We start from the raw sequence: 26,437 nt of genomic DNA on the forward strand, positions 1-26,437 counted from the left end.
CACTCTGCCAAGCCCTTAGATGAAACTCTTTAAACGAGTACCCTTAGCGCAAGACATTTTAAAATTGGGCTCTTTATGAAGACTAATATTGCTGTCATAAGGCTACTTTATGAAAACCCTAGGGGACCTTTAACTGTAGCAGAAACTTCCTCATTTAAACCATGAAGGTTAAACAATAAAAACTAATTTTCTATTCCCAGCATAGCCATCACCCTGCCAGGAAAGCATCACTCTGCTTTAGGAAAACAAGGGCACCGTATTCTTCACCCCTTCGGTGGGTAGAGTACATTATCTGTGTGCAAAGACATGTCTTTTCCAATCAGCAGACTTCTTCTGGGAGAAGTGAGCCCCGGCTGACTGTACTTGGGGTGGAAGGAGGAGGCCAGTCCACATTTTTCTTGGTTATGCTGTTTCTCAAGAATTTCCAGAGATGATCGTGGGGCGGTGGCTGATTCAGGGAGGAGACAAAGAGATGAGGAGATTCAGAGGGGGGAGCGTGAGGGCTGGGGAGGTAGAATCCGTGCTGAGAAGACTTTGGCTTTGAGAGAATTTTTCAAATCAGTAGTTTATAGTAAGAAGTAAAGAATTTTAGGGATCAAAGGGTAAAGGTACAAATTCAAATCTGAGATGGCTTTTACCCCCAGGATTATCGGGGTTTATGGCTTATCTGCTGCCTCCCCTTCCCCAACACTTGCTGGACCTTGGACCCTGGACCCCTCCCCTCCCCTCCACCCCTTCCCCCCCGCCCCGTGGGGATGGGTGGAGCTGTCCTTCCCTCTTCCCAGTGCTCCTGCTATCTTCGTCCTGGCACCGGTACCCTGTAGGGCTCTGATTCAGGGACTCTGGGCTGAGAAGCACAGACTCCACTATACCTGAACAGCAAGTATTTAGGTGACAGAACCTTCAACGGCTCCTGCTCTTACAGTTCTTTGCCTTCAGGTGTTTTCGAACTGTCACCATTGATTCTTCATAACAAGCTGGGGGGCCTCCCACTCCTTCCAGGTGCATACAACGTGTCCCCCCACATCCTATGGATTGGAAGTTCCTGCGAGCTTTAGGCGGGGAGGAAAGCAAGGCTGAGACAGCAGTTCTAATCCTGTCTCTTTAATTGCTTCACAACACCAAAGGGGCTACTGTTTCTGAGCCTTGTGAGCCAAGAATGCCATGGAAAGAAAATCTTTACAATCAAAGATGAGCTGTTGATAAGACAGTAAGACATCTCTCTGGCAGAGCAGTTGTACGTCAAGTCTGCATGGATGGGAGGGCAGGAGACCTGCAGAGAGAAATGCCTCTAAGTAGTTCCATGTGGCTTGAATGTCCAGCGTGTCCTCATGGTCTCCGATGGCCTTGGCCTGCAGCAGCTTGAAGCAGGGTTTTGGTTCCCGGCCAGTGAGTGAGGTCGGGTCAAGGTGGTGAGAGCACCGAATCCTAGCCGCTAGACCAGAGGTCAGTCACAAGGCCCTGGCCCTACAGCTTTGCAGAAAACAATTCCCTCAAAGATGGAAGGTAGTGAAAGAAGTAAAGTATTTATTAGAAAAAAAAAAAGAGTAGAGTACATGGGGATAGACACACGGGCAGGCTCAGAGAGAGAGAGTTGCACCCTCGTGGCAGTTTGAGTCACTTTTATGGGGCATCTCTTCAGTGTTTCCTTTGACCAATCATTTTGACTTGCCAGGTTCAGAGTCCGTATTTGGTGTATCTCAGGATCTTCCTATGTGTGTGTACACATCTCTTAGCCAAGATGGATTCTACTGAAGAGGCCTTTAGTTGGTGTGGCCACTTGGCATCACTCCCCTTTTGACCTCCAAGGAGCCTTTCTGTGCATGTGTAGTCAGAGGAGGTCTCTTGACTTTTGAGGATGAGGGGATCTCTTATCTTCTATCTGGGCAGGGCCCAGCCTCCTCTCTCAATTGTCCTATTATTCCCATCTCAGAGTATTGGTCCACAGGGAACGAACTCCGATTGTTTGCCCTGGGGGCCTATCTGATTCCTGCCTCACTCAGGGGTGATGGGGTTTGGGGGTGCAGGGGAGGAAGAGCAGGAGAGTCTGGAATGGGAATCAGCCTGGTTATGCAGGGCCTTATAAGGCCAGGTAAGGCATGTAGACTTGTTCCTAAAGCCTGCAGGCAGCCCCTGGAGGGTTTTCAGAAGAGAGGGGACTTCATCGATTAATGGATAAGGAAGATGTGGTGTAAAATCACACACACACAATAGCATATTACTTAGCCATAAAAAAGAATGAAATAATGCCATTTGCAGCAACATGGATGGACCTAGAGGTTGTTATACTAAGTGAAGTAAGCCAGACGGAGAAAGACCAATATCATATGATATTGCTTATATGTGGAATCTAAAAAATGATACAAATGAACTTATTTACAAAACAGAAATAGACTCACAGACATAGAGAACAAACTTGTGGTTACCAAAGGAGAAGCAGAGGGAGGGCTAAATTAGGAGTTTGGGATTAAAATATACACACTCCTATATATAAAATAACCAACAACGTCCTATTGTATAGCACAGGGAACTATATTCAATATCTTGTAATAACCTATCGATATAATGGAAAAGAATTTGAAAAAGTACATATATATATCTGAATCACTTCGCTGTACACCTGTAAGTAACACATTGTAAATCAACTCTATTTCAATCAAAATTTTTTAAAGAGCATTTTTTTAAAAAAGAGAAGGGACTTGCTGCCTTGCGGACTTTCCGATGCTTACTCTAGCAGCAATGGACCAGTTTAAGGAAACCAAGAGAGGAGGTAAGAGGCCGTTATTGAACTCCTAATGAGAAATGATGAAAGCTTGAAGGAAGGCAGTGGTCCTCTGGCTGGAGAGGAGAGGATGGATTTCTGAGCTATTTACAAGGTAGAAGTCTGCAGAATTTCTCTGCAGGAATAGGAAACTGGCTATTCATTTTCAGAAACAACCCACGTGTGGCTTTCATGTGCTAACTTGGCTGATGAATGCACTATTCTTGTAACTAGGTTGGAGAAGAATCACAGGAAGGGTGTCATTAAGATGTTAAAATGAATGCATTACATATGTTAACAAGTGTATGAACCCTGTATTATATGTGGCAAACGGGGTGTTAAATCCTTGTTCAACCAGCCAGATGTCCCTGCAGCTGCTGTTGGGATTGCAGAGGGAGGCAGCCACCTGAGACCCCAGCTAGGAGCTGGTGCCAGTGGTTTCCGGAAGCATCTGGCTAGACAAATTGCTTCTCCTGCGCTCTGACAGGTACCACATGGATCACACCATTCACATCACAATGCACAGGTGGAATTTTCAGTCTGATAAGACCAGACTCCGGCAACTTGACCTTTTTTCAGGGAATCCTTACAGCTGGGAGTGTCCTCAGTGGGAATTTAAATCTATTTATACATATGATTTTGTAAGACCAAAAAAAAAAAAAAGAGAAAAAGAAAAAGTCACTTCAGTCAAACAAAGACCAATTTAATAACATTCACTCTTGAATTGGAATGCTATCAAAGTCTTCTTTGGGGCAATTATCCAGCTGAGTTTGCAAAGACTGGCTTAAGCATTTGCGGTAAATGTTTAAATTACCTGGAGCAAAATTCCCATAACTACTCAAAAGAAGTTGAAAGTACTGAGAGGTGTTTATATTTATTCTTACAGAGTATAATCTCTCCTAAGCAGCTTTGGTATATATCAAGATTGAGCCAGTTCTGGGACATCTCCCTCCTCCCCGTTTGGCAAAAGATCTGAAAATATTTTAAAAGATATTCAAGAGAGACTGTCCTAACAGTCTCCCTATCACACTCCTGGGAATTGTACTTCTTGGATGTTGAATTCAGGAGAAGTTAAAGAGAAGCAATCCTAGAGACCACAGTTACACAATCATATTCATCTTTTGTGTACTTTCTTTCCTGGAGGAGCAATTGTGAAATCCCAACATTTTTTCTATGAGTGAAATAAAAAGTCGAGATTAAAAAAAAAAATAAAAGGAAAAATCATACCACTTATTTTCTTGTCTGTTCAAATGTACTGTGACAGAAAAGATGAAAAGTCAGTGCAGTCTAAATAGGAAAATACCACAAGGAGAAGATTTTCAAATGTTGTGAAATTTCCACATCTCTATTGTTTTTAGACTTTGGAGTGGGGGCCGATGGCTGTGTCAAATCTCCCCAGGTCTGGCTGTGGCAGCCCCGGCTTGTCAATGTTAGACAGTGTCCACTAGGTGGCAGTATGTCAGAGGATTTCTTTTATCCTTGTATTGGCAGTGATTTCTTTGGCTGTCTACCAGCAGTTGTTTTCCTTTTTGTCCTGTTTTGAAGGGTTAAATGAAGCTCTCATAATTTAGGCGCAAATTATGCTCATTTAAAAATGCATATATTCGCTGAAAAGCCTACTTGTTAGGCTTTTAGTGTGACCATAAGTTCATTCTTTCATGGGATTTTTCTTAGTAACTTTCAGGTAGTGATCTTAATGGTCATGAGTAGGTTTTGGAAACCAGGGGGTGGTTCTTTTTGTCCTCGCATGTGACAGATGCTAAACATGCTGTATGCTGAGAAGGCAGACTGCTGATCTTCCTGGGGAGCAGGACTTTGGGTTCTCTTTGTAGCCCTTAGCCAGGAGAAGATTGGAAAGAGGGCTGTCGGCCAGCTTCCTCACTCTGGAAACTGTTTCTGGCTTCTGCTTGGAGGCTGTTTGCTGGGAGGTGTGTCAAAACTACCTATACTTCTTTATGCAAAGCTCTGGGCATTCTGAGAGTGTAGACAACATATGATGGCACTGAATGTGTATCCAGAAAGTTAACTTTTTTTTTCCCCCTAATTTACAGCTGGATTTAAAATAAGATAAAACACATATGACATTTTTTAAAAGATCTCTTTCATCTGGATAATTTGTTCAGAGGAAAGGAGTTAGGATGTTCTCTGTAGTGACTTCCCCAAATTAGATAGATCAGAACTTCCTGAATTCAAAGAAACCAGAAGCAAAGTCTGAATGAAAAGATTTGGGACTGAAGAACACTGCAAATTTTAAAACACACTAATTACTGTGACAGAAGGAGAGGACTGCTGTGGATTAAAATAAATGTAAATGCCAAGCTTAGGAAATAAATGGAAATGTCTGTTGGAGTGAAGGTTATAGATACTTCTTCAGAAGAGTTTCCTGTAATCTTGAAAATTAAAAATATTAGGGCCCCATTCAAGAGAGATCTGTGTGTGTATATAGCAAAATATCTGATCTTTGAGGAAAGTGACTAGAGTGGCCCTGCTGTGTGGAATGGCCTTAACGGAGTCACATTTGGAGACGTGCAGACCCCATGCCCAGGGCCCTCGTGGCTTAGTTTGGGGGGTGCACCCGTCAAGCCCTGAGCAAGTCTTGGCAGGTTCTGAGCCTGCTGTTTCCTGACCCCCACCTCCACCCCCCAGGAATTCTGAGACCATCATTTCCTGTTGTTGAAGTTCCTTTTTGTCAGATTCCTTGTTGAGGTGGGCCTCCCTTCAGAGTTAGTACTTTAGGGAGAGGACCCCCCTCTAAGAATTTCCTGACAGGTGTAGAGAGGGGAAAAAAACCCATTTCTTCCCTCTCTCTGCTTAGGTTCACCAGTCAGGGTCCTATAAATAAGACTGACAAAAGATAAATTAATAAGAGAAAAGCATACCAATTTATTTAATGTAAGTTTTAAGTGACACAGGAGCTTTCATAAGGAAATGAAGACCCCCAGGAAGAGTTAAGCTGAGTGGTTTCTATACTCTGATGAAGAGCGGAAAAGTGTAGAAAAATGAGACAGGACAGGGTCCAAGCTAAGGATGGTAAACTGGGGGAAACTGAGCAAGGCCTGTTCCCTCAGGTTCCACTGGGTGTCCTTCCATCTTACGAGATAAAGATACTCCTTTCTCCCCAGTGGTGAGGCACCTCTCACATGAGGGTCGATGCCCTCCTTCAGGGGAGAAGAAGAAAGCCAGCTAGTCCTTCCTTCATCTACCATTTCTCAAAATCCTTTAGCTTAAAATATGCCATTTGCCAAAGCACCATATTTGGGGGTCGCATGCCCTGAACCCCCTCACAGGCCACTGACCCTTTCCCGCCAGCTTCCAGGAGTATAGTTGATGACCACATCTTGTGAAGAGGGGTGGGCCGATAGCTCTAGAAGAGGAGTGGGAAGGCGTAGGCCCAGGTCCCAGAGCCATCAGGGCCATCCTTATTCTCTCTTGGCCTCCATTTTCCAATCTGAAAAGTGAGATTAGGGCTTCCTAGGTGGCGCAGTGGTTGGGAATCTGCCTGCCAATGCAGAGAACATGAGTTCAATCCTTGCTCCAGGAAGATCCCACATGCTGTGGAGCAACTAAGCCTGTGCGCCAAAAAAAAAAAAAAAGTCACTGTCATGAAAAGTGAGATTAGTTAGTAGTTGCCCAGCCTCTGATTGTAACATGAATCAAACAGGATATTACAAGGGGAGGTAGTTTGTTGGCTGCAAATCTAAGGGATGATTTAATTTTCAATACGTGGAACATATCTATAAATTGTGAGACTCTAATAAATCTATGACTAAACAGAGCTGTCACCAAACAACCATTCATGGAAATGCTCAATTAGTAGTAATGTGTCTCAGCGCCAGCTACGTGTTAGAATCACCTGGGGAGATTCTTGTAAAAAACTACCAAGTCAATATCAGACTAATTGAGTTAGACTGGCTGGAGTTGGGCCAAGGCACCCTAAAACTGTAGTCTTAGAAGAATGTTGTGTTCATGGTTGATAGCTGTGCACATAAATAACAATGATCTTAGAGTTCAAAAGATTGGGGTGGGGTAGATGTATAAGAACAGATATTGAGACTACATTTTTTGTAGCCTGAGGCTACAGACACATCATGTACTTTGTTTTTCATGTGGAAACTTCCCTATAGGATTTCTGAGAGGAATTGCAATTCTTCGATACCCAACAATATATAGCATGAAAGCAGCATTACCTCATGGGTCTTTAGCTCGAGTTTTAATTCATCTTGTGTCCTGACACACTTTTTTTTTTTTTAACAGACACTGAAAGTGTTTCTGAATGGCACTGGTTATTGACTTTTCCTGTAATGGCGAGATTCTGTGACAGCTCTGACCTAGCGGCTGCTGATTAAATGGGCAGAGGAAGCTCCTTCCCAGGTGGGAGAGAACAGACTTTCCCTGTCCACTTAATCAGTGACTTTTGTCTGCTGCTTCTTTGGCCTGGTCGGAAGCTTCAAGAAAATCTCAGATTTGCTCTTCTCTGAAATCTTTTGGGGTGGGAGAGGGATTGCTCTTCTCAAACGGAGGCCCCAGGTCAGCAACACCAGCTCATCTGTTAGAAATGCAAATTCTCAGGTCTCGCCCCAGACCAAGTGGATCAGAGACTCTGTGTTTCAACAAGTCTGCTGGGAGGTCACGCTGCATGCGTGTTCAAAGTTGAGGACCACTTAGCTAGCACAGCGGTTCTTTCCTTGTTTTTCTCAATAATAAGCGTGCTTTTCTCAATAGGAAAGCACCAAGCAGGCATTTGGAGGCATAGGTAGGCATATGTCCTACTTTGCTTTGCTCCCTTCTTCCCTCCCCGTCTTCCTTCTGAAGATGGAGCACATCAGGGCTAGAGGGGGAAATGAGGGGTCATTTTAAATCACTGAATTACTGTCATCCAGATTCCTATTCCTGTCCCAGTCTTTTAAGAGATAGTAATCAGATAAAGATACACTATATACACATATATAAAGAGATACACAATGTATAAAGATATATTGTATATATCATCAATGTATAAAGCTATATACAATGTATATAGTATATCTTTATACATTTATAATGGCTGTATATACACAATGTTTACTACATACAATGTATATATACAGTATATACAATGTACATACTATATATATACTATGTACATACACTATACATATACACATTGTATATAGTAAACATTGTATATATATAGCCATTATAAATGTATAAAGATATACCCAATGAATAAAGATACACTGTACATGCATTATATATGTAATGTATTATATATTTACAAAGCTTAAAGTTATATATAATGAATAAAGATATATATACATTATTTATGTAATATATATTTACAAAGGTAAAAGATATATACAATATGTAAAGATACACTGCATGTATATATAAATGTATAAAGATATGCACAATGTATATCTTTATATTGTACATATATAAATCTCTGTTGTGAATGCAGAGAAGACTAAACCAGGAAATTCCAGAAATCAGGGTACCACTGGGAATCTAAAGATCATGAGAAAAGACTTGGGAGAGTGGCAGTCAGCTGGGGAGAGAAATAGATCTTGGATGGAGTGGGGAGAGAAGCAGAGCCTGGTAAGGGCCACTGCATTGCACAACCTGAAAAGGCCAGCCATCATTTGTCTGGAATTTCCTGTAGAGGCTCTCCCAGAACAAGGCAAGGGCAGGAGGTAGCCCTGGATGAGGCCATACAGTTTCCTTCTAAAAGTCAGTCATGCTGTGACTTCTTTAGGATGTTAGACTAGGTCACTGAAGACAGCTGTGCTATACTCCAGGGGTCTTTAAAAATAGAATTGATCTCATCTCTCTTGGGGGTCCTGAAGGCAGAGAGAAGAATCAGTGTAATTTTAATCACTAGAAACCTTCCAAGTGTTAACAGTCAGAGTTGTGTTGTTGCCTCTATATATCTACCTGTCATCTATCTCAAAGCCCTTCTCTCCAGACACTCGAAGAACTTCAGCTACGTGGCCCATCTTTCAAACATGGAGGGGGCGGGGCGCGCGGTAGTTAGCATGGCTGGTCACTCAATAACAGAGAAAGTAGGAATTGCTCCAGAGCGTTTCTAGTAGTATTTAGATATATGGATTTACCAGACCCTCTGCTAAGTGCCTATATGCATGGTCTCCTTGAGTCTTCACAACCACCTATGATAGAGGTGCTGTTAATATCTTCAGTACATGTAGGTGATTGAGAAGGGATCTGAACTGAAGTTTCATCCACATCACTTTACTTTTTTTTTTTTAATTTTATTTATTTATTTATTATTTTTTGGGGGGTACACCAAGTTCAATCATCTGTTTTTATACACATATCCCCGTATTCCCTCCCTCCCTCAACTCCCCCCCCACCCTCCCTCGAGTGCCCCCCATCCTCCCCGTCCCAGTCCTCTAAGGCATCTTCCATCCTCGAGTTGAACTCCCTTTGTCATACAACTTCCCACTGGCTATCTATTTTACAGTTGGTAGTATATATATGTCTGTGCTACTCTCTCGCTTCGTCTCAGCTTCCCCTTCACCCCCCCCGCCCCCTCCCAAACCTCGAGTTCTCCAGTCCATTCTCTGCATCTGCGTTCTTGTTCTTGTCACTGAGTTCATCAGTACCATTTTTAGATTCCGTATATGTGAGTTAGCATACAATATTTGTCTTTCTCTTTCTGACTTACTTCACTCTGTATGACAGACTCTAGGTCTTTCCACCTCATGACATATAGCTCCATCTCATCCCTTTTTATAGCTGAGTAATATTCCATTGTATATATATGCCACATCTTCTTTATCCATTCATTTGTTGAGCATCACTTTACTTTTTAATGGTAGCTGAGGTCTTGATTCAGATGGGCTTGCAGTTACCTATTGGTCCCTTCATTGTCAGGGCTCAGATGGAGGTATGTAATTATCTACACTCTTTACATACTTGCGTTCTTTCTTTTTCTGGCTTGCTCTTCTAAACCTCTATTTGGGACAATATTTTAAGTTAATTATTGGTAATGTAAAAACTCTTAGACTTCCATGTAGTACTTTAAATACGCTGTGACTTTTTAAAATAAAAAATTAACCACTGGGAAATAGCCATCTTTCTCCTTCTTATGGGCTAAGCTTCAATGTTATAACAGGAATTCACTAATGAAATAGACATAAAAAGAGCCTCCCTAAAGATTTAAGAGGGTCATATATTCTGTGGTAATTGTTATTTTCCTAGTTAACTTCATCTCCATTTGTGTACCTGCTACAAATGTTTAATTATGTTCAGTGATTCCATATTTTATAATTTACATTGTCTTTTATTTCCTCTTATTGTCCAAAGTATTTTGTTAGATGGTATGTGTGTAGCTGACTTTTTAAGCACATCAACATAATTCTTTGGAGTGAACTTCCCTTGATAGCTACTCAGAACATCAAGAAATTTTACTGCCTATGTACTTCTGGCATATTTTGCAGGAAAGAGGATTAATTTATTGTATGTCCAACAGCTCTGAGTTCTTAACAGCTTTATCAAAAGAGTGAGTGTATAAATAAGATTCTTTTTTCTTTTCAATTGCAGGAAATGCAACATATCGTTAAATCACAACACATCAGAGCAGAAAAAGGTAAGCATGGATCTGTATAAATATTTGAAAACCCCTAGGGTGACTCCTCTTTGGGCTAACATGGCTTCTCTCATCTCCAGCCATGGTGGAAGGTTCATGGTTAGATCTGGCCAGAAGGAACAAGCCTGAGACTCAGCCCTTTGCCCATCTCACGATTAATGCCACTGACATCCCGTCAGGTAAGTTCCACTTACATGCAGCCTGAAAAACATTTCAAGAGTCATTTATCACCCCATCTGAACACTCAGACCTATTCTTAGCCTGTTACCAAAATTTTGAAAGCCCTTAATTTCCAGAAGAAGAAAGATCATCTAGTCTTCAGTTGGTCATCCACATCATGGAAACAGTGATTCTCTATCGTGCCAGGATGGACATCATCCCTATATTCATTTTCAGATCATCAGAGGGGGTTTATTTTAGACAACTCCTAGTTGAGGTTGCATAACTGGGAAGGGTAATCTCTTGTTACACTCCTCTCTATTCACCCAAGCAAAAGGTGACACGTCCCCAGTGCTGATTTGTAAGGCACATGCGTTCCTCCACGTAGTCATATACTCAGCCATCTCCTGCAGAGTTCCAGGTAGGAGTTCAACAGAATGATACTTACGCGGCAATAGCCCTCTAGAAAATGAGACACACTCTTTCTCCAGGGGATATTGTCTTTTTCTAGCTAAGAATTTAGCTCAATAGACTGGAGACCTGATTATCTTTTGGAATTGAGGAAACCCAGAGCTCTATGTCTACATGTACCAAAAGTACCAGCCATTTCCATCATATAATCCCCACTGGTCACTTCACATCGGGTTAGGTAAACATCAGAAAGATTACAAAGAACATTATGATAGAGAGCCAATGGGACATTATCGTTATTATTCTTACAGCATGTATTGAACACACACTACGCATCAAGCATTATGCTGTGTATTTATTATCTCTAATCCTTACTACAACCTGCAGGCAGTGATTCTCATTCAGATTTTGCAAAGGGGGAGACCAAGGTCCACCTAGTGTAAGTTATCTGATGGAGGTTACAACACGGTAGGATTAGAAATTGAGTTCCACTCTAGTTGATTCTCAAGTCCATGCTTTTTATACTATAGGTTATCACATAAGTACCTTGTGGCCAGTTGGCTTTGTCAGAGGGAAATAAATTCAGAGCTCTTATGTTCCTCTTTTCCTGTAAGAAGATTAATGTGGTTTTAATAGCAGGGTGCCTCAAGTCTGACGGCCTGGGTTTGAGGCCATGCTGTTCTCCTTCCTGGCTGGGTGACCTTGTGCAAATTATTGGAATCCTTTGTGTGTCAGCTTCTTCACAGGGATGGTAATAGTATCGACCTCATGGCACAGCTAAGAAGATGTAACGAGGTCATGTACTGACATGCTTACATGGAAGCGGGCATATAGTAAGCACTGAGTGAATGTAATCTGTTATTATTTGAAGTTTAACTAAATAATTATATATTCTATTTTTTTACAAAAATAATTCAAGGCAAGTTTAGAGTTAAAAAATCCAAGTTTTAATAAACAGTTTTGAAGCTACTAATATGGGCCACAAAAGAATTTTTCCTGACTGCAGACATAGAAAGTGAGAAACCAGCTCTTTGATTTTTAGAAGATTTTCCTCAACTATCTATCCTGTCTGAGATATTTGCTCCATAAACAACTTCTCTCTCTCTCTCTCTCTCTCTCTCTCTCTCTCTGTGTATGCCTTACGGCACAGCTACACTAATTTTCTGAGTGGAAAACTACTTTGCATATTAGCAAAGGCAATCAAATTAATACAGGTCTATCAGCTGCGTGTGCTGTGAACGTACTCTGTATTTATCTTTTCAGTTCATTTTAAATGGCATATGATAAATATTGCATTAGATTGTGTGCCAAAGTCTATTTGGCAGTAGCAAGCATGTTTTAGTTATATAGCTCTCCCTCCAGGCACCTTGCATCAAATCATTGCCAAAAACAAGGCAAAACTCCTGGTTATTTTCTGATGGTTATTGAGCTTGAGACAGAGTGAAATGAGTTCATGTATGCTTCTATTTAAGAAAATAGAATTTGCTCTTCTGGCTTGGCCAATGACTCCTTGAGTCCATTTATCTCCCAGTTTGGGCCAGGATTGGACTCTTCAGAGGAAGATGGCTTTAGTTTTGCATATTCACTTGGGGCCTCTGTTTCATGCTGTGTGTACTTATTTACACATAAGAAAGAAATCAGAACCTGCCTTATACTAACTACATTTCAAAACTTCTTGAATAAAATGCATTGGGGAGTATTTTGTGAATTCAGGATTCATGGCTTTCTTAAGGGCAGCTCAGGCTAAGTATCTGGAGAGACTTCTCCTCTAATATCTAATAGCAGTGACTGTAGGGCCTGGGGAGGCTGGGAAGGCTGAAGGGCATCTAGTGATGGAAGCCCAGGCTTGCATTGTGAGGTCCTCCAGCCTGATGGGGGCGCAGTTCTCATCTTTTCGCCCACTATCATCTATTCACGAGCCCTCCAGTTCACACTGATGGTTCTTCTCCCTTCTCCGCTGCGTGCTGTGTGCATTCTGCTCTTTGCTTGAACAGATTCCCTCACTCACGATGCTCTCCCTTTTCTCAGCCCATCCACATTTGACCCAAGTCCTCCCTGTCCTCAGTCACTGGGCTGAGCTCACCTGATCGCCATTCATTTCTGCAGCTTCCACTTGACAGTTGCTTTAACTCAACTTCAACCATGTGCTACGTGATGTGCAGAAATGAAAATTTTATTTTTTACATTTTGTGTGTCCATTTCTTACATTCTCCGCTACTAAGTGTTAAGTCCCTTGTGGGTACACTGCTTGATTTAATTCTTAATTATGGATAGAGTGGATGTGTATAGAAAGCACCATTGAGGTATTTACTGGATGACTGAATTGATCAGGAAATGGATAAAAATAGGTATGTTTAGTAGGAAATAAGGACACTCCTTCCACTTGAGCTAACAACAGGAGTGGTATGCAGTCATGGTTTCTGTATTTTTCTGTATTCTCGCATTTCATAGCCTTCCCTGCTATCCTAGACTGTATCTCCCAGCCCTTGGTCTAGTGCTGGCTGATCTGTCCTGTTGAGAGGGTAGACTTCATCTCAGTCATCCTGCTGCTATCTGTTGAGGGCCATTGTAGGAGATAAACTCTAAGACCAATAATTGATTGGATAAAGGATTGAATACAATAGTAGGGGAAGAAGGAGGTAACCATGGGATGGTTTGAGATAGGAAACACCTTGAGTTTTATCAGCTTTGTCAATGGACTAGGTGGCTGTTTACCAGCCTGGAGAAGTTACTTTGCTAGTGTTTATGAGGATGTGATGAGTAGAGTCTTACAGTCTCATATTGACTCACTTGGGACCGTGGGATGAGATTTTTAATCTGGGATGATCTGAGGTAGGACCTCTGATGAAAAAAGGGCGAGTGCTGTGCTGGGGTCTGGAGGCAGCAGTGCCTGTGATGGCTTCACGGGCTCACTCTCGCGCCCTCCTGTGGATAAGATGTGCAGTTCAGGAAATGTGTCCTGTTCCTGGACAGAGGGATCGGAACCACTGGATTCTTTGCCTTTGCAGGCCTGTCTAATGATGGGTTGCCCCACTATAACTCGGATCCCACTGCACTTTTTTTTTTTATTACCCTACCACCTGGTTGGTTCTTGGAACAGGCTGGCATTGAGATCCCCAGACCATATCCCAGCTGCCCAGTGGCCCTCCAGGGACAACAGAACATTCTCTTTTTTGTGGCTCTCTAGACAGAGATGCAGGTGTTCAGGTTTCCCCATTATTCAGACCAGTCTTGAAAGGTAGCCAGTGTGGGTTCTGATTCTAGAAGGATCTCCCAGGGACCCCCTCTAGCCAAAGCGTTGTCAGCTCTGATGGATCTGTGGAATCCACTTTAAGTCTAAATTCTGTGGGGGGATTTCTCTTGGGTGACAGGCAGCAAAGAACTGCTCCCTGGCTGCAGAAACTACTCCCAACCCGATTTTGAGATTCCTCCGCTGTTTTGCCTTGTTGAAATCCTAGCAGATGACAACCTTAACTTAGCATAAGTATTTACAAAATCCTCTGGAGGAAAACTTTGGACTTTCCACAGTATAACAACTTTTTCCCCACTAGCTGACACCTTTTCCAGTTGTATAATAGGTTTCCACATAAATACAAATATTTGATTAATGGGGTTTATCATGGAGGTAGTCCTGATTTTTAAAGACCTAGTAAAGTACACTAAAGACCCGAAATAGTCAAACCATTGGACACTTTGCTGACTTAGAAGATTTTCTATAAATTTCTGCTGCTCCAGAAACAGTGGCCTGAAGATCAGTTGTCACATTTCAGGTGTGAGAAGGAGGCTAAGGAGAATTCTGGTTAATCAGAAGAGACTTTACTATCCTTTAGTCACAAAGGACTGCATGAAGTTATGTGCTGGGGAGTGCAATGCCAAGGATATTTTCTTTGTGAACTTCTCTGGGGGCAGCTTTTCAGTTGTGTGACCTTGGGAGGCATTTGGGCTGTTGGCAGAGGGGGAAATCAATAGAGTTTAAGAGTTTGACCTTTTGGTCAAAGTTGCTGTGACCCAGATTTTCAGCTCCTTCTATATACCTCTCTCCATGAATCAAAGAGAAGGTGGGGTCATGTGAAGTCTGAATATTCTCTTCCTATACTGGTTTCTTGCTTCCTTGTTTCAACTGCCTGTGGCTGATTCTCTTCCTTCGACCTTGAATGACCTTTATGCTTCTGTTGGTTGAATTCCTCTTTTAAGGTATCAGGCTCAGTAGCCCAACAAAATCGTTCTTGATCCCTCTGGGAGGAAGTAATCTCTTTCCTTTGAATTCCCATTGCAATATCCACAACCTTTCTTATCAGGGTCCATGCCTTGCTGAACATATATCATACTTATCCCTTGTGTACCATAGGCTCCTTGAGGGCAGAAAAAATGAGATTTTTGTCTTTGCTCCTCTCAGGTGCCTAGCAGAGAGCACAAGTACATCTTAATGTACTGTGTACTCGCCTTTTAGAAAATAAATTCTGAGAAATTATTCTCTCATTGGAACGATGACTGTTAGAGTAAGTCTTTCTTTAAGCTCGTAGAATTGTGAGAATGTGCTCATTGAAGGGGTGGGTTTTAAATCACATGCCTCTCTTTTCCTCAGGTTCCCATAAAGTGAGTCTGTCCTGCTGGTACCATGACCGAGGTTGGGCCAAGATCTCCAACATGACTTTCAGGAATGGAAAACTAGTGGTTAACCAAGATGGCTTTTATTACCTGTATGCCAACATTTGCTTTCGACATCATGAAACTTCGGGAAACCTCAGTGCAAATTATCTTCAGCTGATGGTGTATGTCACCAAAACCAGCATCAAAATCCCAAGTTCTCATACCCTGATGAAAGGAGGAAGCACCAAATACTGGTCGGGGAATTCTGAATTCCATTTTTACTCCATAAATGTTGGAGGATTTTTTAAGCTCCGGTCTGGTGAGGAAATAAGCATTGAGGTCTCCAACCCTTCACTCCTGGATCCAGACCAAGACGCAACGTACTTTGGGGCTTTTAAAGTTCGAGATATAGATTGAGTCCCATGTGGTGGAGCATTTTCACATATTTCCTAGGATGTATAGAACACTTTACAAACAAGCCAAGGAAGATGTATATAGGTGTGTGAGACTACTAAGAGCTATGACCCACAAAGTACAAGAAGACCCATGCCTTTGACTCTGTAGGGAGCGAATGTATTTACAGCCAATGGGAGATGTTGGACTCAAGGTGTGTTACAGTCTAAGGGTTTTCTTACACAATGGTTTTTAAATTTTGTAATAAATTCCTAGAATTAAAGCAGATAGGAACAATTATGGTTGCCTTTATGAAAAACCACCTTTGGGTTATGGGAGGGATTAATTCGCTGGCTCTATTCTGTGGTTAGGTGCCGCGATACAGCTGAAGTGGAAAGGGTGTCATCTAATTGCAAACTGATGACCGTCTGAAGGGTTAAATTCTTTTGAATTGTTACATCATGCTGGAACCTGCAAATAAGTACTTTTTCTAAAGAGGAGAGGAAAATATATGTATTTTTATATAATAGCTAAAGTTATATTTCAGATGTAATGTTTTCTGTGCAAAGTATTGTAAATTATATTTGTGCTATAGTATTTGATTCAAAATATTTAAAAATGTCTTGCTGTTGACATATTTAATGTTTTAAATGTACAGACATATTTAACTGGTGCACTTTGTAAATCCCCTGGGGAACACTTGTAGCTAAGGGGAAAAATGTTTGCTAATATCAACTGTATTATACTTCTTCATTCTTTTTAACTTAATAGATTTTTCAGACTTGTCAAGGCTGTGCAAAAAAATTAAAACGGATGCTTTGAATAATAAGCAGAATGTTGGCCACCAGGTGCCTTTCAAATTTAGACGCTAATTGACTTTAGAGAGCTGACATTGCCAAAAAGGATACATAATGGGCCACTGGGATCTGTCAGGAGTATTTATAGAATTATTGAACAGGTGTTTTTTCTACAAGTGCTGCAAATTGTAAATTTTTTTAATGGAAAAGTTATCAGTGGCTGACAGCAAAAAAAATTCCATTTTTAATTTAGTGGAAGTTATTTTATACTATACAATAAAAACATTGCCTTTGAATGCTATTTTTTTTTTTTGGTATGAAAATAAATTTATAGGAAAACCTGCCTTGTGATTTTGTGCTTCTCTTTGATGTCTGTCTTACTCTGTGATCCTTTCTCTCCAGTATGGTAATGTGGCTTCCATCTTTCCAAAGGTTACCAGGAGACATGCTGATTTAATTAAAAATTAGGAACAGATTCAATTAAATTAATGAACCTCAGAATTTGAAAAATAATTTACAAGGGATTTGTATGCAAGAATGTAGTCAGATAGAACCTAGAGTCTTCACCACTCAAAAAAGAAAAGTCTGTTATGCTTGTATCGTGAGAAAAAATAGTGCTTTGCACTAGTCCATGCATAAGGCCTTGCGGAACAATCGTTGGACCTGGAGGAACCCCTGACATTGTATCCTTTACTGCAGTGAAGAAGCATTAACAGTGGGTGGATGATCGGCCTCATGGGAATTTATGTGAGGGAGCCAGCTGACCCACCTTGATTACTCCACATGAGACAGAAGAAAATGCACAACTTGGGAAGACACAGGAAGCTGTCATTCAAGGCACTTGCCACTTGTGGATACATGTTTCTTGATGGTTGTAACAGGATAGACAGAGAAAAAAAAATTGCAGAGATTACAAAGAAAAGAATTGTACATTGTTTTCCGTGGTGAGACTTAATCATTGACCAAAATACACCTATTGTTTTCAGACTATCAGTAAATCTGACATAGATTGGTACAAAATGTCACTTCAGTGTTACATATCCCAATTGCTGGTCCCAATGATTCTTTAAGGAAAAATTAACTTTTGAGGGGCAATTGGAGAATTTCTCTACTCTCCACTGACACAAAATCTTGTTACGTAGAGAGCCTTGTTAGCTGCCCTGGCTTTCTAGAATATGATTCTATCATTTCCAAAGGTGAATAATATTCATTCATTTGCTTATCTGGTACACTTTATTTACTGAGCATCAACTATGTGCTAGGCACTGTACCAGGCACTGGGGATACTGTGGCACTCCTCTTGCCTTGTAGGAATCTTCATTTCAGCAGGGAGCCAGCCTAGTGAGAGTGTGGTAAGCTCCAGGGCTTGGGGATCTACAGGACCCTGTGGGAACAGAAAGGAGGCCACTGAACGCAATAATGGGGGTCACAGAAGATCTAGAAATGAAATCCACCTGGATAGGAGGTGGGCTGAATGGCTCCAAAAGTGGATATAGAATATCTATCCCCACTTTTAACTTAGAGGCAACTAACTTGCAATCTCTCAAAGATGAGCTAAAACCCAAGGCCTTGGGATGGAAAAAATGTGGAATCTAGTAAGAATATACATGATGGCACTAGCCAGACTGGAGAACGAACGTGGTGGATGGTCTGCAATGCTAAGAGAGATCCTCTAGAGAAGACCTTGAAAATTCAGCCTGGCTGTAATATGAGTTTTGTGTATGTTGGCAACCTGATAGGTCAGGGATATTCAGAGCTTCGCTGGAATGAATTTATGACAATGAAATGTTGTGAACTGGCCTGTGCCTTGAAGGAGGCAATTGTAGCAAACAGATATGCCAGGAGATCTGGGAAAAGCTTGTTCTTTTCTAGTGAAGCTCAAGGCTCTCCAGGATCTGAAGAGCAGAATCCAAAATGTAGGACCCAAACCCTACTTCTCCTACTCATAGGCCACTTTTTACTCCTACTTTTTCTTCTCACTCATGCCCTTTTCTGCTTCCACTCTTAAGTGTTTTAATCCTTTGCTTTTTTCTTTTCCCCTAATTCCTGGCTCTTGCCTCAGAGGACCATGTAGTTTCTCTGATGGCCCTTGGGCTGCCTCTGATTGCAGTGCAACCAGACCACGGCAGCACTCAGTGCAGCGAAGTGAACATTGAAGAGTGACAAAATATGTCAGGAAACCAATACAAATTGGGTGCTATGGCAACTGGAACCATTTGCTCATTTTAAGGACTCCATTTCCATCTTCTGCCCAACACCTGCCAAATCGGAAGCAAGGGATGTGTGCCAGATTTGAAGTCATCTCTCTTTTTGAGTTGGGTTTGACAATTTTATACCAGGTCCATGCATTCGCGCGTCTTCCCAAAACACTACATGTGCAGCCATTCCTGTCTAGCAGATTTGCTTTCCTCCCTTTCCTTCTGCTTCCTCTTGTCTCGTTCACCTCCATCAGGCCGTCCTAGGGAACTATTCAGAGAAGATCCACCTCCTCAGGGACCGAGGTGGGAACCTAAGCACCTCACGCTTCATCCTCTCTCTGTGTGTCTGATTATTGATGTGTCCAGACACAGTGGCCGAGGGCTATACGTACGCATTTTAGGGACCCGACTTTGACTCAGTCTGAAGTTCCACATTTAGCCTGTGGAGTCACTGGGGCGCTCCAAGCATGTGCTGGCTTCAGGTTTGGCTTTGTTCATTGATTCTCTAGCTTCCTTGCAATGAAACTGAAATATGTTCCCCAGCAGTTGCATTTATAAATACTAATTAGTCATTGATTCACGTTATTATGATTTAGCCTTGTGTCACTCTGTACAATAAAAAATTTGTACACAGTGAGTGTTAGATGTTAGCTATAAAACAGAAATCTATCCTTTTGATTAATAATATTTTTATGATGCAGCTACTCTTCTAGTCTTTGTAGTTTAAAAATTCTACTTCCTAATCATTTACCCTCAGGTCCCTTCTCCTTTGTTGACTGATTTTTTTCTATTGTTATTTGCATCTTGACTCTTTGCAGTGACGAGCTCTTTGATATTATCAGATGTGGACCACTTAACAGCATTATTCATGTGCTACTGGCTTTCCAGCTCTGTAGAAAAACTCCTGCAGAATCTTCTGTTTTGAAAATTCAAAGAGGTATCCCTTTCTGCTGGCAAAGGAATGAGCTGGAACTTACTTACCCCATTAGTACCACCCAGAGCTAAGGTACTGGGGATCAGGGCTGGTTTCAGAGACAATGAGCTCTCCTGATAAAAGATAAGAGATAGTTCAGTCTCCCTTATCAGGGTCTTAAAATCACGAGATTTTGTTCTCTTGGGAGAAATCCATTTTATTCCTTTTCCTATGGATTCTGAAGAAGCTTCGTTTCCTCAAAAGACTGATCTCAACAATCCCAGGTTGGTGGAATGAAGGCATCTCATGAGACAAGAACATCTTTTGGAAGAAGGACACAGATTTGGGCATCAGCTGACTCAGGGTTTGAATCTGAGATCTACTGCCTGGTAACCCTGGGCAGGTGGCTACCATTTGGATTTCAGTTTCCTTCCTTGTAAAGCAGGAGTCTCCCTGTCTGTGTTGAAGAGCTGTGAAGAATAGCAACAAGTGGAGCTCATATAGGAGCCGCCAGTTTTATCCTCTCATCCCATTTGCTACATCCTGAGTCCCAGGTTAGGCACACAGTTTGTCCTCTTTTTCTCTAGCTGCCAGGCACAGCCTGTATTGGGCAAAGCACTGCACTCTGCATTGTGGGAGACAACAGGACAGAGATGGTATTAATTTCCTAGGGCTGCAGGATGGGCATGTGGCTGATGGCAAGAAGAGTAGCAGGGTTGAGAGATCAGAACCGTACCTGCGACCCTGAAATCTTTGGTAAGTTACCAGCATCCTCATGAGTTTGTTTTTATTGCATTTCTGGTGGGACCCAGTGGAAAGACAGCGTTTGCCCACACACTGTGAGATGCAGAACAGAGCAGCCTGCAGAAGCAGGAGTGGGAGGAAGTGCGGGACCACAGCCATGACCTCGGGGTTGAGGTGCTGGTACTTTGAGGCAGGGTCCTTGAACGTTCTCTGGGTGGGGAAATCTGTGCTGAGGACACTTGTTCAGGTTTAAGGTAATAAGTAAAAGCAGAAAAGTTCTCACACATCTCTAGAGAAAGCACAAATAATAAATAAGACTTACCAAAAATGTCCAAATGAGGAACTATGTCATGAAATAGGCAAGGGGCACCTAGAGGAGTTTACCTAAATCCCAAGGTGCAGAGAGGCACTGCAGCAGAGGAAGAAAGAGATGCCCACAGCGTGTCAGGTCTACACTAGAAACGGAAGTGGCACCTCCCGCTGCCTTCTTTTCTACACACTCACCAACATAGTTGGCCTGCAATCCAAAAGGCAAGTCCCATCCACTGCCAGGCCAAGGCCACAGTGAGGGAGCCGTGAGGAGTGCCTGGCCTGCGGGAATGAAATAGGAAAGCAACTTGTGGATAAGAATCCACGGTCAGTTCAGGGATGAGAAGTTAGCGTGTGGCCAGAGGCTCGTTCCACTTTGAAAGAAGACTGTCAGGATCCTCAGAAGTGGGTCAGCCCCAGCTGTCTGGAGGTACCAGAGGTGCCCACTGCAAAGACGTGGGGGAGTCCTAGGCTGGGTAGAAACCCCAGTGTCCATGTTCCTGGGAGAAGAACGAACCCAAAAAGCTGGTGGGCTTCCTCGTGGGAAAGGTCAGGAAGCTTCCATGCAATCCTGACCCTGAAACCGTGAGAGGCTGTTACCCTCCGTAACAGCATCCTGTAGCCTCAGTGGCTTAAAACAACAAAAATTTATTCCCACAGTTATGGAGCCAGAAATCTAAAATCAAGGCTTGGGTAGGGCTGCACTTGCTCTGGTGGCTCTAGTGGAGAATCTTCTCTTGCTTCTGCCAGCTTCTGGTAGCTCCCAAAGTCCCCTGCTACTGCTTTGCATTAGTCTCTGACTCTGTCTTCCCGTGGCTTTCTCCCCATCTCCCCATGTCTTCTTTGCTTCTGTTTCTTACAAGGACAACTGCTATTGGACTTAAGGCCTGCCTGGATAATCCAGGAAGATACCTCAAGATCCTTAATTCACATCGGCAATGACCTGTTTCCTCAATAAGGTGACATCCAGAGATTCTAGGGGTTAGGATATAGATGTGTCTTTTGGGGGCCACCATTCAACCTATTAAAACTTTCCAAATCCCAACCATTAATTGGACCAGCCACCCTGGTACCCTCCTTTCGGTGCTGATGCCTTCCAGGGAAGAGGCTGGGACTGGGGAAACCACAAGTAAAAGAATGTGACTTGCGTGGAGACAGATCCCAGAGGTGAGAGAAAATAAAAGACTGCTGCTGTGTTGTGGAGACGGAATTAGGGATATTTTCTTCTTTTCACAATTTCCCTGGCTGTTATTACACTATCATTGAGTTAAACAATAAACAGCATTAAAGCTGATCTTTTCAATAGAGAAATGACACTGAAGCTTTTGGCGTTAAATGAGCCTAGAGCCCCATGATGTAGGCCTGTGTGCTTTTTTTTTTTTTTAAGTTTAAGAATAGTTAATTTACAATGTTGTGTTAGTTTCAAGTGTACAGCACAGTGATTCAGTTATGCATATATATATATATATATACACAAATATTCTTTTTCAGCTTCTTTTCCATTATAGGTTATTATAAGATATTGAGTATATTTCCCTGTGCTATACAGTGGGCCCTTGTTGTTTACCTGTTTTATATATAGCAGTGTGTATATGTTAATCCCAAACTCTTAATGTATCCCCCCACCCCACCCCACTGTCCCCTTTGGAAACCATAAGTTTGTCTTCTATGTCTATGGGTCAGTTTTGTAAATAGGTTCACTTGTATCATTTTTTTAAGATTCCATGTATAAGTGATATTATATGATATTTATCTTTCTCTGATTTTCTTCACTTAATATGATAATTTCTAGGTCCAAGGGCCTGTGAGTTTGACATGGAATACCCTAGAAGCTTGGGGAGAGTGTGTTTTAGAATAAGAAGAAGTGACTTTCCCCCAGTGTGCTGTCTCTCTCTGTTTACAGCCTTCCACTCAGATTGTGTTTGACATTAGGGGCTAACACGCCCTGCAGGAACCAGGCTTAGCATCCAATATGCCCCCATTCCCTCCTGACACACGTTTTTTTTTTTTCATCACTCTCCTGATTTTAGAAGACAAGATGAGGATGCAGGACAGTTTCAAAGAAGAATCTTTTCCTGAAGGCGTTAAACCCAAGAGGCTCCAAGTTAACTTTTTAAAGATGACTTGACAACTTGTTCACCTTGTTTTCTGCTCTTACCACGGGACTAAGCTTGACAGACAGAGACAAGTTAATTGAAATGTTTGTTCTCTTAGCGGGTAAGCTCCTTGGGTAAAGATGGAAAGATGGCATCCTTGTGGCATGGCTGTTTAAGAAGGTGTGTGGGTTTTTTGTTTTTTTTTTAACTAGATTGTTAAAAGGAACTCAGCAAGTCAGCTGAACACACTTTTATTGTGATATAATAAGGACTGGTGATAAAGACTTCTGTTGAAAATAGAAACTTCGGTGTTTCAGAACCGAGGATTTTTTATTTGTCTCAAGTATTGGCCCATAGAAGTCCAGCCCTGCAAGCTATAGTGTCTATAGAGCATCTACTGGCCTGAAAAGAGGGTTAAGCTTCTGACCCAACACCACTGCAAACATTCTGCTTTCCTATCAGTAAAAGCTGGCTAAAGGGAAGAAAACAGACAAATGTGGGTAGAAAACCTTTCTGATCTGTGCTTTCCAATAAAATCCTTTGAAATTTGTTGTGTACTGTTAATATCATAGCCATTAAATTATTTTTAAAAAGCCACAATATGACATAATCTTGTTTCTAAAGGGACTTAGGGAGCTTTCTGTGGTTACTGGTGGCCCTGGAAGGAATGAATCATTTAATGCCCTGGGTCTACCAGAATGCGGGTCCTGACTCAGAAGGGGTAGACCAATTTAGTCCACTTTAGAAGAATATTTTAAAATATCTGTTCAAGATTTACTTAGGAGAGAAGAGTGATGAATATGTAAAGGCAGAGAAGAGAGTTGCTGATGGCAACATTAAGCCTTCTTTTGGCTGCCCTGAACAATTTAGATCTGGCCCAAACAGGCACATCCCTCAGTGAAAGGATTCCTGAAGTTTATGAGACTCCCCCTAAATAGCACAGCAGCCCGCTTTCATGAGAGGAACACACCCCTAGGAGCCAAACCCCTACAGATGCCCCAGGGGCCGAACATGAAGTCCTTTCTGGCACAGAGAAGTAACTACACCCTTTTCATCTCTGTCTTCTCACATTTCAAGTGCCCCAGCCACGAGCCCCTCCAGCCCACCCAATTTGGTTCTGTAAAATGTATATCACAGTCACCAGTCTTTCCAAAAAAAGTAATTTCCCTTCTTATCACTGAAAAGGGCTTATGAACTATATTACATCCAATTGTCAAAAACTGTCAAGTCTATTAACGTAGTTTCATGCATTTTTCTTTGCCTTGATCAATGATTAAGAAATACCTGCATTTGTTTCTTCTCTTTCAGGAAATCCACGCCAGTATTAGTCCCACGGTTAAAAATTGTGAATCGGACAATAGTAAGACATGTTTCTTTTCTGGTTTTGAGAGTCTCTTATATATTGAACATTATGCTAGAGCTATTTTCATACCTAATCTATTTTTATCCTCACTACAGTTCTATGTAGTGACTGTTATGATCCCATTTTATAGACTTGTAAATAATAAGTGACATCTGGTGTGTATGTTTATCTCTGTGTGTCTGTGTGTTTGTGTTTGGGATTTGCATGTAAAAATGTAGCAGGCTTTCTTTGGCACTCCTACAGTCACAGACAATGTGACTGATGTCATTTCTTCTACTGGAAATGTCCTCCCACTTCTGCCCTGGCCAGATTCTCACCATCCGTCAAGTCCTTGTGTAAGCCCCACCTCCCCCTTGAATCCATCAGTCATCTTTTCCTTGTGAATTCCTACTGTTCTTTGTGGTTTTGTATGTGTGTGTAGTATGTTTGTCTCTCCTAGTGATTCTGCTTCTCTCCTTTAACCTTGACTGATATATATATATATACTGTCCAAGTCAACTAATATGAGTATCCAGTCTAATAATTCATTCATTTAACCAAGAGTTATTTAGCACTGTTCTTTGTGTTTTAACCAAATCTAAGACTCAGTTATCTCTTATCTCCTACGACCTTTTGATTGTCTCCTAAGTCTTGGTCTTGCCTTCCAAGAGGGCTGTGAGCTGCTTCAGTGCAGGAGAGTCTGTTCTCTGTGCTTTTCTTGTATTCCCGAATGTGCCGAGCAGGTAAGGAGGGGAGAAAGGAACTTGATACAGGCTTGTTGAGTACATGATTGATGAATTCACCTGTGTCCTCTGTCGATCATGAACATCCCAGCCCAGCTTGTGTTAATAGAAAATCATAATTCAAAAAGATACATGTACCACAATGTTCATTGCAGCACTATTTACAATAGCCAGGACATGGAAGCAACCTAAATGCCCATCAACAGATGAATGGATAAAGAAGATGTGGCACATATATACAATGGACTATTACTTATCCATAAAAAGGAATAAAATTGAGTTATTTGTAGTGAGGTAGATGGATCTAGAGTCTGTCATACAGAGTGAAGTAAGCCAGAAAGAGAAAAACAAAAACCGTATGCTAACACATATATATGGAATCTAAAAAATGGTACTGAAGAACCCAGTGGCAGGGCAAGAATAAAGATGCAGATGTAGAGAATGGACTTGAGGACACTGGGGCAGAGCAGGGGGGAGAAGGGAAAGCTGGGACGAAGTGAGAGAGTAGCATTGACATATATACACTACCCAATGTAAAATAGATAGCTAGTGGGAAGCTGCTGCATAGCACAAGGAGATCAACTCAATGATTGCTGGTGACCTAGAGGGGTGAGATAGGGAGGTTCAAGAGGGAGGGGATATGGGGATATATGTATAAATACAGCTGATTCACTTTGTTATACAGCAGAAACTGGCACAACAGTGTGAAGCAATTATACTCCAATAAAGATCTGAAAATAAAAAATTTAAAAAACAGCCCCTTGAATTTTGGCCCCAACTTCTTCCTGAGACTACACAGAATGGGTTGAATGGTAGGAGGGGAACGGAACCAAGGGAGCCGTGTTAATGAGTTTTTTCAGGTGTGGTGCTTTTACATCGAATCCCATGGCAGGGAGACACAACAGAATGGAAAGTAGAACAAATCTGATGTTTTGAGATCAGAGAGCTAGTCTTGCCTCTGCAATAACTGCCTAAAACTTTCGATCAGACAAAATCTTTGTGTAGCTCATCTTCTGTATTCACAAAATTAAAATATTGGTAATAATAGCCACTTCACTTACCTTGCGTTTTTGAGAGTTCAAGTAAAACAAATGTGCAAACATGTCAGAGGGAACAAATTATACTGTGGGTTGAATTGTGTCCTAATTCTTGAAGGTAGTCAGACCAGCTACACAATTGGACCTGATGGGCATCTAGCAGCTGTCCCAAAGTCCAGCTCATTTTTTCCCCCTTTGGTACCATCTCCCAATCAGAAATCATTTCTAGGGAATGAATGGATAAAGAAGGTGTGGCACATATATACAATGGAATATTACTCAGCCATAAAAAGGAATGAAATCGAGCTATTCATAGTGAGGTGGATGGACACAGTCTGTCATACAGAAGGAAGTAAGCC

The 26,437-nt window shown here is 41.8% G+C and overlaps 1 protein-coding gene across 1 annotated transcript in view; it reads left to right on the forward strand.

Annotated features, from left to right (window-relative positions):
• TNFSF11 (TNF superfamily member 11) overlaps positions 1–15,923 on the forward strand; it is a 33,514-nt gene extending 17,591 nt beyond the window's left edge. Inside the window, exons 3-5 of the mRNA XM_057707811.1 lie at positions 10,301–10,346; positions 10,427–10,525; positions 15,502–15,923. Of these exons, the coding sequence (XP_057563794.1) occupies positions 10,301–10,346; positions 10,427–10,525; positions 15,502–15,923 (567 nt within the window). The remainder of the gene's footprint in view (positions 1–10,300; positions 10,347–10,426; positions 10,526–15,501) is intronic.
• Positions 15,924–26,437: the final 10,514 nt, after the last annotated feature.

This window comes from Hippopotamus amphibius, chromosome 14 (genome assembly GCF_030028045.1).
Source record: "Hippopotamus amphibius kiboko isolate mHipAmp2 chromosome 14, mHipAmp2.hap2, whole genome shotgun sequence".
NCBI lineage: Eukaryota > Metazoa > Chordata > Mammalia > Artiodactyla > Hippopotamidae > Hippopotamus > Hippopotamus amphibius.